Source organism: Cydia amplana, chromosome 13, assembly GCF_948474715.1.
Source record: "Cydia amplana chromosome 13, ilCydAmpl1.1, whole genome shotgun sequence".
Taxonomy (NCBI): domain Eukaryota; kingdom Metazoa; phylum Arthropoda; class Insecta; order Lepidoptera; family Tortricidae; genus Cydia; species Cydia amplana.
In genome coordinates, this window is record NC_086081.1 from 9,033,841 (window position 1) to 9,048,782 (window position 14,942).

The 14,942-nt window shown below is 37.7% G+C and overlaps 1 protein-coding gene across 1 annotated transcript in view; it reads left to right on the forward strand.

The window, feature by feature from the left end:
• The window catches only part of LOC134653486 (uncharacterized), a 284,313-nt gene that overhangs the window by 254,039 nt on the left and 15,332 nt on the right, over window positions 1–14,942 (forward strand). The window contains exon 10 of the mRNA XM_063508855.1: window positions 7,063–7,243. Within this exon, the coding sequence (XP_063364925.1) occupies window positions 7,063–7,243 (181 nt within the window). The remainder of the gene's footprint in view (window positions 1–7,062; window positions 7,244–14,942) is intronic.

Sequence of the window (14,942 nt, forward strand, 5' to 3'; positions counted from 1 at the left end):
AATGGCACATTGTTTAAATTATTTATGCTTTATGCCATTTAGGTATATTGAATTCCATTTTGTAATAGGATACTGCAAGTATTATTTTAGCCATTCCATTATACATATATAAGATAATCTAATTAAAAAATAACAAACCTTGTTTACTAACACAATTTGATCTCTAGACTGTCACATTCCACATTTTAAATTATAATGATGAGGAAAAAACCAAAAACGACCAAAAGATGCGGGTGACGTTCAAAGAACATGTTTTGTAAGCGCTTTGAATGAAAATGATTTGAAAATAAAATGTAGCACCGGGATAAAATCTCTCAAATCTGCATCGTAAGAGGTTTATATTCTCACATCTACCCTTTGCATGACGAAGGAAAAGTTTTTAGCTTTGATCTTTTTATAGAGTAGACAGTTTTCGGATCGACTTTTCGCTCAGTGCAACACGATGGAAAGAGCTTTTATTCTGCAAATCAGCACATTTGTTTGACGCTAGTACGTAAACATAAATAAATCGTGTGTTGTTGTCAGACAAGAGGTTCACTATCACGTAACTATATTTGTTTATATTTTTGTGATTAGAGCTGATATTGAAACACTTTAAACCACAGATTACCTCAACTACTAGATAGAGCATAATTAGACAACTCGTTGTCACCACACAGGTTTACGACCTTAACTACGAAATATAATTATTGCACACTTAATAAACGCGTAGTAATGTGATGTAGGTATGGTTTGTCTTTGTTTTTAACAAAGGAGTAACTTAAAACCTGTAGCAGGTAAAGTATAAACGTGTCCCGCCTGGTAAACGTCGGCAACTGCGCTCGGGCCGCAACTTCTCTCAAATGTTTGCTTTCCGCGTAATTATGTGCTCACTTGTCAAACTTAGTTGGGCATCCATCGCGCCGCGCCCGGTGTAATCTAGTGCGAAAACAATGTTACGTAACACTATCTCGTGTTTAAAATCCAGATGTTCCTTGAGCAGAGTACAAAGTTGTTAGGTAAGGGAGTATTGTTTTAAAGGAAAGAAACAACAACAAAATATGTACCTACATTAAAACCAGATAAACATTATCTGCGCAGTGTATAACCTAATGCGTAAAAAAAAATACAAACTATTCCGCTATTCAAATCGAGACGTACCTTGACTTGACTAAGTGCTCAGTAAAAAGGTGTGTTTCCGGTACGATAAAATCTACGCCGACTCACTGGTTACCAGTGCTTAGCCACATAGCCCCGCCTCACTTACGCAGGAAACACGCGCTCTTGAGAGAAGCTGAAAAAATATATGCCCGGTCCGATCTACCTGTCTACCAAGAATTCACTAACCCACCGCCGCAGCGACTTAAATCGCGCCGACCTACAAGCGAAGCAGGTAGAAAACTGAGGACTGGCGGATTTCAGTTGGAGCAGGCGTGGAAAGAAGAATGGGCGGAGGCGGCTGGTCACCACATAAGTACCCAAAACCCTACTCAGAAGCCGAAGGGCTTCTCACTGCAGAGAAAATACTGGTGCCGCCTCAACAGAATCCGCACAGGTCATGGCAGGTGCAATCATATGCGACACAAATGGGGATGGAAAGAGAGCCCGTTATGTGACTGCGGCGTTGAAGATCAAACTACCCAGCACATTGTAGAACGGTGCCCAAAGAGACGTTTCCAGGGCAGCCCGGAGGACCTCTCTCTCTGATACCTGATGCGATCGATTGGCTGCGTAGCCTGGATGTCGACTTATAATTAGTTATACTAGTTGCCTACAATATTAATATGCCATACGCTTAAATAAAATCAGTAAAAAATACTGCTAGGAAATGTACCTAAATAACAAAATTTAAAAATATACTTAAACCAACCTTTAATGAGAGGCATGTCCTTTAGCAGTTTTTGAGGCATCGTCTTAAATTAATCCCTCAATTGTTGGTCATATTCATCTTATAAAATCGTTACAAGCCTGAAAATATACTTTTCTAGATCAAACTAGCTACCCACCTTAGCCTACAAACTTTCTCTACCTTATATTTATTTCCAGTTCAGTATACCCAACCCAATCGACACAATATTGACCTCCATTCCCAATAAATATTTGTGCACTAGTGAATCTTTGACCCTTTCCGTCCCAGCCCCATATGTCTCCCGCCACCTATAGACAAAGCTCGCAGGAACAATACCCTCGGGCTAAATACGACTCCATATATCTCGGGAAGTTTAAAGTTAGTGCCTGAGTTGAGCGCGTATCTGCGTATCTACCTATTACGATCAAGTTCCAGAACGTGCCTTTATCGGGAATGTCTTTAGAGATTTTATTTGTTTCGTCGCGCTTAATGTGTTTTACAAATTACCCCCCAGTTACGAAACCACTAAATACAATCGTTTGAGCAGTTCCGTCAGATTTACCCAAAGGTATATTTTTGAGTGTTCGTTATACATAGCGTTATGTAGGTAAGATATTAAATAAGAGAACATTTTTAGCTTTTAATATTTCGTTTTGCCATAAGTATTGAAATTGGTATAAGTACTATAAATCCTCATATCATTTAACCCGCCATATCAATCTTACAATAACAAAAGTAGTTTTTCTTTTGTAACATGAAACTTTCGTAAACAACTTTCTTCCATGCAAATAGATACGAGTAAATATGTTATCCTACGACTACTGAAGACATTTTCTTCTTGTATTCCATTAAGTGCTATCGCAGCAAATATATTTGCATATTTTGTAGATAAGAAAAGTCTTGTATTGGCAAAATATTTAGAGCAAATGAAGTAAAGTATTTTGTGCACGCGTAGCCAGAAACTCGCGTCGTATTTCTTGAACATTCCGTCCTCCAATCTGAAAGCAGGAAATTTATACTAAAAGCATTGGAAATTTTGGTTATGAGTTAGTCGTTTTGCTTATTATCATACAGAATAAGAATGCTTTTGCGAGGAACGGGGTGCTCGCGGAGTCATAACAAGGAGTTATGGGACCGATAAAACGATTCGTTACGAGAAAAATACCTACTCGTAGAATGGGCTTGTCTCACCTGTACCTACACTGTCGGTAATTATATAGTTACAAGGATAAGAGTGTGCCACAAGGTCGATCGACGTACGAGTATTTTGTCATTCTAATACCTATCATAACAAAACATGTAAACTGATTTTTGCTAGTCATCACAATATAGGATGTTTTTCAGGTGTCCGTACCCGAAGGGTGACAAACGGAACCATTAAGCTTTTAACGGCTCCTATTTACATCTAGTGTGAAAAAATTGCGCGAGGAAACTAGTTTAAAAATATACTAAGTATCTTTTAAACAACAATAACCAGTGGTTATGGTGGTTATTAACCACCATACACCATAACTTACTATTTTCGTCCGCCATATAATAAACCTACACCTGCTACATGATAAAAATACCTTTTGACAGACTTTTACGTGTTTTCTAAAATAATGTGCCTTGTAAATGAAAAGCTAGTAATTTAAACATATACTCTTATTTTCCACACATTACGTAAAATGGATAAATTATTAGATATCACATACGTGCGTACGTGCGCTATTAGAAAGACAATAGGGTGCTATTATGTCACGGCTATTCGATTTTCAACGATTCAGTACGTCATTTAATTTAGGGATATTTCTAGGTGGTACATGATAGGACAAGTTTATTAAGTAAGATTTTACAGGTAGGTATCCATATTTACACGGATAGAGGACTGAACCGATTTTTATTAAATTTAGCAGACACAGAAGGGATGAACGTAGAGCTAATTTAATGTTTGCAATGAAATAAATCGAAGTCCACGTGGACAATGCTACGGGCACCGATGATAATTGTATAAAATAAGAATTGCGATTCTGAATACACTGAAAAGTTGAGAATTGCCTGCAGCAGGTGTGGATAAAATAAAAAATCGAGCAATTTTCCGCACACGTTCCTATACCCATGAAGTTATATTTTTTAAACTGGAGCGAGTTGTCACTTTTTTTGCCATACTAATTTGAACCTTATCACCGAGACAGAAAGTTGTTCGTACCAGACTAGAGAAAACGGTCCACTTGAGATAGAAAAACCCGAGCCCTGTGTCTCACTCGCACATGTTGCCAATGTTAAAAAGATACCATTGTGGTAGAGATTATATCATTAAACTACTGAATTTAATTACCTTCTTATACAATTTTAGTGCTATATTCAGATTACAGTTCTGATATATTTTAAGTAATTTGTAAATAATTATGATGCCAATATTAATAACTGATTAAACCAAGCGCATACACAGCAAAAAAAAACCTAAATTTTAGTATGGTAGGATTTGTAGTAACTTTAAATATTAATTGGTATCCCCAACTTGATGACATTTCTTCAAAACACGTGAATGCGAAATTTCTTAAAAATTGTGAGGAAATGTTATGTTAAAGGTTGTTGGAGTGAAATAATTGCTAATTGTGGAATATTGTTTCACAAGAAAGCCACAATTATTACATTTTACTATAAAAATACAAGACAACATTGTCAAACTCATTAGGGTGACTATGATGTCGGCACGTTGTGAATCGGTCTCACAGAATTCTTATTATTAACGTAGGCAATGTAAAAGTAAGTTTAACTTAATAGGTATGTCTTTATTTCGGCATGTTTAATTTAAGATTTGTTATAGAATACCTAATTGAAGGGATGTTTACAAAAACAACATAACTGATTAGAGCGGTTGTCATTTTTTTTTAAGAACATGTTAATCGTTTCAGGTGTCAACCAGTGTAGTCAGTTATGTTGTTTTTGTAAACATCCCTTCAATTGCCAAAATTAAAAACCAAAGTGCTTAACTCCTTAAACATTACAGACTCTCATTTATACATAATATTTTGTTACAGAAAAGGTGTGTCAAACTGTTTATATATATATACAATCGATTCTTTATAGGTAGGACACATTTCCGTCAATAGAAAAAAGGCACCAACTTTAAAAAAAACGTCATATTTGCTAAACAGATCTTCAATGACGCTTACACTTAAAAAAAGCTGAAGTGGACAAAAGGGAAGCCTACCTTTATGAACATACCATGAGTGAGTGCTAAAGAGGCCGACTACAAATGAAAGAAAAAACCCGACTACTTAAAATTTCACTTTATTTAGAAAATGTCACACCCTACTGATATATTTCATGTTATCCTAATATCCCACATACAGATGTCTTATGGTCACCCTAATTAGAACGAGATGCAGGGCTCTAGTTTGACTTCTCATGTGGACACACTTTTTGGTCAATGTACTCGATCCAGTTTATTAACTCTAAATCCGTGCCTATACCATCAAGGTCTCTATACTTAAGATTCCAAGCTCGGACAAATAAGGATTCGATTTTTTTAGTTTGAAATGGCCTCCCGCATGTTGAAGCATTTTCAGAGCATAATATGCTTTGTAAAAGTGTTCTAGGAGGTCATATCCTTCTGTCAAGAACATTAAGGAGGTTCAATTATTAAACAAAAATAGTATAATCTCCTATACAGTGTGTGGCCTATAACGCGGGCGAAAAATTAAAACGTAGATTCTACTCCTCAAACTAGACAATGTTTGTTCAGCTACTTTTAAAAATAACTTGTGGTTTGTATTTTAAAACACTTTAAAATTTAATCGAACACGCAATGTATTACGAAATTGATTATGCCTGTATGGTGACAAGACTGACGGGCAAGTCAATTGGACGGAATTTAAAGTACATTGAAAATATTATTTAGTTTGTTTGAAAAAGGAACAATTTTAAGACTACATAATTTCAAAAAGTTGTTGAACAAAAGTTTTATTGTTTGAGGAGTAGAATCTACGTTTTAATTTTTCGCCCGCGTTATAGGCCACACACTGTATACATGTCTGCATCGAGTAATTCCAGACCAGGGGTGTAATAAGTGAATGAAATTAATTCATTCCATTGTAAGTAGGTACGATGGCATGACTCAAATGAAGAGGTAATATTCTAATTAAGCGGAAACTTATACATGACATAGCGTTCTATAGAATCAAGAAAAGCCGCAAAAATGTCTCCTTCTAACAAAGGGATTGTGCCGTAGATGCCAGGAAAGCTTACCGTGAATACTGGTATTTTCATTATCCTCTGTCGTAGGAAAACTGAAACGTCAGACAACAAGAGAATTTAATTAAAAACCTTTGTTTTTTCACGATCTACTTTGCTTGCTCAGGCGGCGCCGTGATAAGTAAGTCAGTCGGCTTAATTTGACTTGAATTTTCATAATAATTATAGGAGTTCAATCTTTAACGTGACATTATCTCACCATTTTTCCTTCATTAGGACTCATGGAAATAGCCAAGAGGCCATTCATTGATGACAAAACCATAGGTAAATAAGTTTTATAAACGTAATCATTGTATATAGGTATTAGGTACTTAACTATGATTGAGTAGATACTAAATATGAATGGGACAAAAGGCAACTCTAAAAATAGTACCTAAGAACTAAATGTGGCGAATTTTCTATGACGACATCCTTAAGTAGATTTCTGCCCCTTTCTCTCAAAAGGTAAATTAGCAATAGTATTGCGTTTCAATGTGGGGGGTCGTGCCGCTCACGCATCGGCCTCCACAGTCACCAAACAAACCCGTTGCCTAAACAGCAATGCATAAATCGTCTGCAATAGACGCAAGGCCTGTGATGATGATGATTGCATTTCAAGAATAGACTGCAATCTGTCTTCCTTCATGACGCCGCGGCACATGTGACAACATTATAAAACTATCAGATGTAATTTATTACATTGTATTTTAGTATGTAGTTTGATATCCACAAATTATTTAAAATAAAGGGCTGCTTAAAAATATACATGCATTTAAAAGATTTACCATCGTCTAGACAAAATTTAACATGTATTTAATGTAAACAGTAAGACAATCACATTGACGGTGATATCGAAAAATTTCACGATAATTTTCTTTTTTTAACTGATTATTAAAAATATTAAAATGATCCCGACTAGGTATTTAGTAGATGACTGCGTAAAGAGCTCTAAGGCAGGTAAAAGGTCTTAATTTTTTTTTGGAACTCTGATCATAACTTGAACTCTTTGTCCCCAGAATCCTGGTCCGAGCGATCAGTTACACGGTGCACGGACTGATCCCGGCATCGTGCGTGTTCGCCGACCGCTACAACCGCGAGGAAGTCGTGCGCTCGCTGGGCAAGGAGGTGAACATCAACCCGCCGCTCATGCTCGGCCAACTACCTGACACGCCCGAGGAACTGCTTAAGCTGGATCAGGTATGTTATGTACACTGGTATGTTCGACGACCGAACAAGGAGGTGAACAGAATCGAGCCCCAAAGTGGAACAACAAGCTTTCTTTGTGATGTCGAATGACCTACAAGCCAATTTGAACGTACACTGATATCAGAGTCATATGTGAATGATGTTACTTCATGGCTCCTCTACACGATGGGCCAACGCCGGCCACTCCAAGGGACGCAGCCATGCGGTAGAATATATAGCAATATCACTTGCTCCCTCTAACGCATAAATGCGACCCTTGGAGTGGCCGGCGTTGGCCCATCGTGTAGAGGAGCCCTTAGTTATCGTGCGTCTGTAGCTATGACAATAGTTACTCGATGTTAGCGACATAGAGTAGAGAGGATCATAGAAAAATCGGTGGTCGGATAATACAATATGAGCATCTGGTATCTGATTGATGTAGATGGCTGCTAAGCTAACTGATTTCATAAGAGCTAGCGCAAGATTTGCGAGATTAAACTGTCGAAATTCTCTCATAAACTCCACGCCAGCTTCCAGCAAAATAATTAAGAATATTATTCTAGTATTTAATAGGTACTATTTAATGTGTTCCATTGTAAACATCATAAAAATAACTGGTATAACTTATTTTCGTCTTAAATTAAATTAAGTTGTAGACTATGTTTAATGTTTCCGTCTGGTCGATTGTTGTGCGCTCGCTCGAAGTGAGTAGCTCCTGACATTTAAACAATATCGTTCTCTATTGAATTATTCCAGTAGGCAACACGCCAAATGCTATGCTCATACACAAGACAATGTGTTCGTTACGTTCATTTGGCGGGCCGCCTCCAATTTGCAAACTTAATTAAATACCGCACCGAAATTGTGCACTCTCGATATTTAAACCGAAAACATCGTTTCTGCACCAACGGATTTAATTTCAACCCAGAGTAAATTTAAGGTTTACCGAGCCAGCGCTATATTGGATGACGAAATCTCTTGGAAACAAACTAATCGTCGATTCGAATACCTCTAGCCATCAATAAATCGAAGTCTATAAAGGAAGCAATCTATCGGCTATACACAACGAATTCACGGCTCTCATTCAGCATTAATCCCGCGCCGAACTTGGAATAGCAAGTAAATTAGCAGTAAAACCTTTTCTCGGCGTTGCGATTGTTTCTTCAGCTTCCAATTACGAATAAACGACGCCGCCGCTTACAGCCGTGAAACATTAATGAGCTCCGTTAGTCGCGAGGCAGGGCGACGCCGCGCCGCGCGCCGTCGGGCGAGTGTGTCACGCGCCCTGTCGGGCCTGGCCTGGGACTCGAGCGGTGACGGGAGCGGGCACACACGGGACTTTAAACAGAGCAACCATCCATTCTTAATATTATAAATGCGAAACTCTGGAGGGAACGCGGATAAGATACAAATCGAATTCCACACGAGCGGAGCGGAGCCACATGCACTGCTAATAATACATTTGCCCGGGATCGATGCCTTACCTCGATTTTAATAATTTAAAACTAAACACATAAAATTACGAGAACAAGTTGAATTATGCAGACTATGAGTTTTACAAGGTCTAATTAAAGTGAACTTAATTTAAAAGTTAATATTGCTTTGCTAATCCAAATATACCGCAGATATTCATTAATATGGATTTCCCCAAAGTAACGCCTGATTCAATAAAATATGTTAAATGAATTTGTTAAATTATACTTATTCATGAAACTCACGGCTGCAGAGAAACAGACGGACGCTTAGTTTAACAATTACTTACTTAGGCCTTCCTAACATATAGGTAAATATAACTGTAAAATAGCTACAAATAAGTTTTATTAATTTAACGAACGGAATGTAGACTATGTTTATGTAATGTTGTACGTACTTTTAAACAACTGAGTGCTTTGCTACTCTAAAAAAGTTAATGGATATACCGCTCATCACTAAAACCAACGCTTCCTACAGTTCCTACCTACTTACGTCTCGACTAATCACGGTAATGGGCTAATGACAAGTTAGTGGCGACACTATTTCGCTTGGAGACACGTCTGTAAACTCCGATCCTCCGCGAGATGAGGATCGCATTAAAATATTAACTCGAGCGCAAACTTTGTTTCATAAAATTACTCCGCTGATATTCTATCAGGATATCTGAGTCGTGGAACTTTGGTTCCACGTTATGTATTAAATAATTCCTAATTACGCTTTAAGTTACAAAATACATAGTGGATTGTAGAATAAGAGAATAGAACGACTCATTTTATCCATGGCAATATAGCCGTTCGAGCCGCTAGGCGAGTCATTTCATAGTCATTCGAATACTTGATTGCCAAAAAACTACACAGAAATTTAAGATTATTTTCGCGAGTATAATATTTCTTCCTCCATAAAACTAACGTCGCTGACTCACTCTGTAGAGTGTTTAGGTTTAGTAGTTAGGTAGTTTTTGGCTGTTCGATGTATCGGGTAGATAAAATGATATTTGATATTATATAATCTTATGAGAAGATTAGGTAAACCACCATCAACAATATTAAACTGACAATACCTAAAGCTGTAAAGACATGAGGTCCACCGATAGACACTTCCTTTTATTTATTAAAGCATACAATTTGAGGGTTTTCATGCAGTCTAAAAACATCCGTAATGACGAACTTTACGAGCATGTGTAATGAAAACGTGATTTACATAGCAGCGAAAACACCTGCTGTTTAATATGTAGAAAATATGATATGCGAAATGCGTGGTTTTCTATGCAAATACGAATAATGCAAAATGCGATGTTGAAAATGCAAAATCACGACTTTTAGCAGCTAAATAGGAAAATCATAGGTACTTTAAGCTTACGAGACAGGAAAATGCTAAATTCACTCTTAAATACATTTAATATAGCTCACTTTTGTGTGTATTTAGTGAGTTTACGACGGAGTTCGTTCGATCCAGTGCGCTGCCAATTTTCATTAGGTCCAGCCAGAGATATCACTGGTCGTAGGTAAGTGGGAACTTTGGTGGGTGCGCCCCAACCCGGGCCGGCATTTCGAAAGACCCTTAAATATTGTCGATCAAGGAAATGTTGTTTTAATTAATATAAATACAAAGAGGATTATGTTGCAGATTGGAAAATAAAACGTTATCTCGTCTATGCAGATATTTTATAGATAATCAAAAAGATACATACATATTTTCTTTTTACCAACCTGCAAAATTGCTACCTATATTATTTTGAGCTTAATTAATGTACAATCACACGCCACAGCAGATATTAAGTCCTTCACTTCACGTCCTACTCTACTTACCTCTTCTCTAATTATCTAATCAGTTGAAGGTTTAGTTCGAGAGATATTTATATAGTGATATAACGGAAATATAATGTCTAATCCATATTATAAAAATAGCAAAAAAATATTGTGTAATAATGTGTCGATACAATTACGTGAATTATGTCGATAAGTATGATGTGATGTTGCACTATCACTGCCTAAGTAATTTGCTTCATCGATGAATATTAATTATATTAGATTAATTATATTTATTTAATTTTTATTTTATTCTCTTCTTTTTTCAAATCTTTCATACTACTAGCTTCTGTCCGAGACTTCTGTGTAAGATGATGATGATTAACCCTTTAACCGCTAGAGTCTGATATATTAAGACATTACATATCCAGCTCATTTCGCCACAGTCTGATAAATAAGACAAAGATCTGATTTGGTTTTTACAGCACATTTATAACTTCCGTAACTATGCCAACCTTGCTCTGCGTGGTATACAATTACTGTATGTGGCGACACGAGCACGCTCGATCAAAAATTGCTAGCGGTTAAAAGGTTAATAAAACTATCCTATATCCTTCCTTGGATCTCAAAATTTTATTATTATTATTATTGCGAGTCACCCGAAGATTCCTGTCATAGATGATTGGCGTCTCTTATGTCGCCTTTCGACGTATTATATTGTTAAATGGTAAAGTAATGAGTCTAATCCATTAAGACGACACGAGGCACATGACATGTGGCACATACCTATCGTTCTTCGAAGTATACCTACATTACTTCATAAGAAGATATTAAGCGAAACTTGATGTGATAGAAGATATCGTACTGTAAGCAAATTAAGCAATCTAAATATGTTAGTTAAGGAAATTCCGAAACTATAAGAATTCTATCTAATTAGGAACCATGCCGTTACTATACATCAAGTTATAAGAATCGCTGATTCATTGGTAGATTTTCATTCTTGTCCTTAAAATTGAAGGGGAAACTTCTCTATCTTGTCTATGATTCGATTTCTTGCCCCGCCTACTTACAGCATTTTTTGTTGTCAAAGAATTTAATATGTCGATACTTATAAGCTGGCCCCGTAGCCAACATGTCAATCGCAAACGCTCCGTCCGTAGCGAACAAAACGTAACTGCCACTGTCACACTAATATGGAAGAGTGATAGAGAGACACAAAGCGGTTCGATGGCGAAGCGCAAGCGATTGTCACCTTGGCTAGGCCGCCTGTACAGCTAAATGTCTGTTCAATTTTCCATGAGCCCTCCTCAGCCGCGCTCGACATCGATATTGACAGGTCTCCCTCTCGCCGACGCGTGTTTCCTTTCCTGTGACATAGTGTTAGTGTGTATGTCCTTTATAAAAGCTAGCCACCCAAAGTAGCCACCCCTCACCTATCTGAAAAGGAAGGTACGTTCCGGTATTTATTTACAAAGTATACTTTAAATCTAATGAACATTGAACGGATTGAGGTATAAGGATACTAAATTAATGTATGAATTCTTTGAGAGTAAAATCACTAATCAAAGTAACCAATGATAACCGTTAATATTAATATTCCTTAAATAGACTATTAAAACTCAACTGATGGTTAAGATTTGGGAAGGCTTGTCGCATATCAAAACCCTCTCCTTGATAATCTATGCCGTTACATACTATCACTACTCCAGGTTGTTAAATCTTACTCCATTAAAAGTCAACTGCGGCGCACGCAAAGGTAATTTATTTTCGAGTGGCTTCAAATTGTAGCCGAATTATTAAGAACGCTCGGTAGGTACACGCGTCAGACCGGTGACGACCTGCCGCTCTTCATTTCTCTTTTGTCAGCAGGAGTTTACCTTTCTTCGCATTCTTATGAATTTACAATATCAACGAAACAAGAAAACTGTCTAAGTCGCTCTGTATGTCAACTAAGTCACCGTGAGAAACTTGGAATTTCCCGAAGGTTGCGAACTCTTTTTGTAAATTATAAATACGGTGTCGACGTCGACGCGATTTCGTTGTCAGAACCGATTAACTTTTTATATCATTGTTCGTCCTACAGCTAGGGTACCTGCAGTACCATTACATTTTAGTACAGACGCAGCGGCCCAGGCATACTTTTTATGTCTGCTTTATTAGACAGCAGCACGGCCATAAACTGGCTTCTCATCAGGCGAAACGTCAGTCTACTGTTGTTTTCTAAGTAACGTCCGATACATACGTGATCTTATCTCTCTCGTAATCGTGGTTTACTTTGTCCTAACTTTATGCATCTGTCTTAGACAAAAGGTATCTCATTGTCGGTTGTAATTAAAGCGTTATGACACAAATGTGTTATTAGAAATTATCCTCATTAAAATTTTAATGTGGTACCATCACCTAAGAATGTCACATTTGATTATAAATGTACCTATCGACATAAATGTTAACTATTTTCCCGCCGTCCAAATTGGGAATTCAAGCTAGTTCCCATATTCCAGTTCGTCCATCCATTTTGCAGTGTTCGGGCCATTATGTTAATATGTATAGGTAGTGCTAATTGAAACAGGCAGGTCGCCTTTCGGCGGCGGTGGAAAGAGTGGAATACCGTGTCGTGCCATTTAGATATTATTGCACACTGTCAATGGGCTCAGTCCGGCTAACTTAATACCCACTCCACAGTAGGAATAGCTCGTCAAGTTTAAACATTGAATGATGATTCTAAGGAAGGAAGTTTTTATTTAAATTCCTTTTTGTTATGAAACCAAGGTGTGTATTGACTTAATAAATTGAAATATATTACGGCTTACAGTACAGTAGGTACTTGTAGAAGGGCGTACGACAAGGTGATACGCTTTCACCAAAATTGTTTACTCTGGTGCTAGAGGACATCTTAAAAAGCCTGAACTGGGAAAATCGTGGATTGAACATATGGGGTAGTCGCTTAAATAATTTGCGGTTCGCTGATGATATTGTTTTGTTGGCAAGTAACCCCGCTGAACTTCAAAGTATGATTCAAGAACTCAGCGATGCCTCTATACGGTGTGGCCTGGAAATGAATCTAGACAAGACAAAAGTTATGACAAATACAGATGTCAAGGCGAATATCACAGTTAACCATACTGCCATCGAAACGGTCGATAAATACGTGTATTTGGGACAAGAGATAGTGACTGGAAAGAATAACCAAACCAATGAAATCAACAGACGCGTACGGCTAGCCTGGGCAGCCTATTCCAATCTCGAGTTTGCCTTCAAAATGAAACTTAAGGCCGAACAAAAAGCACGCATATTTGATCAATGTATCCTGCCTGTTCTCACTTATGGAGCTGAAACCTGGGTTTTCACCAAAGGCATATTACGTAAACTAAGCGTTGTCCAGCGGGCGCTAGAGAGAAAACTGGTGGGGATCACATTGAGAGACCGTAAAACGAATGAGTGGCTGAGACAGCAGAGCAAGGTCACGGATGTTGTAAAACGCGTAGCCAGTTTGAAGTGGGAATGGGCTGGTCATATGGCACGAAAGACCGACTCGTGGAGTAAAAGAATACTCGAGTGGCGACCATGGGGAGAAGAACGTCCTCCAAGTAGACCCAATATGCGTTGGGAAGACGACATCAAAAGGGCTGCGGGGATGAGATGGCTCCAGGTTGCACAGAACCGTGACGAATGGAGAAGAATGAAGGAGGCCTACACCCGAAGGGTAGAAAAAGGCTAAAGAGAGAGAGAGAGAGAGAGAGGTACTTGTACAGTAGGTACTTGTTTCGTGTTTTTCTTTGAAATCTATTAATCATTCAACTAAGGAACAAATCAAATTATTTTATGAAATAGGTCTCTTTGAAAGAATAAGATAGCGTATATATAATTTTGTACGGGTACCGCAGTGGCTGGTTGGTCTAGTGGTCAGGCCGTTAGCCGGGCCGCGTTACTTGAAGACGCGGCCGCGGGTTCGATTCCGGCCTCGGCCACCGATGGACTTGGTCACTATTTCTATAGTGTATGATATCAATTTTAGTTTATAATTCATAATCATATTATGTATGTATTCACATCAGTCTTGCTAAATCGACAATTCTAGTCTTAATAAATTACTAATTTCAAAGATTTATCAAGACTTTGTGAAAAGTTCATGTCATACATTTATTATTATTAACCTGTACTGCCAGTTATCATTATAGTTCCCGTAAGCGATGATAGGGAGAAAATTTGTTAGGTGATCAATAACCATCATTGCATAAATATGTATAAATATTCAATTTATTTCCTTGGGCGTTGAGTTAATATTGCTATGTACTGAGATGGGAAAGATAATAAGCGGCATCTCCCAAGAGGCTTATACGGTGGTAATATTTTTGATAGCTGGAGCGAAGATAGATTGCTTCCTCATACCCTAATCCTCTGATAAGTTGCATGCCATAACCTTACTCGTATATTGTCTTACGATCGTAATAAGCTAACTTAATAATGATTCGAGATCAATATCCAATATT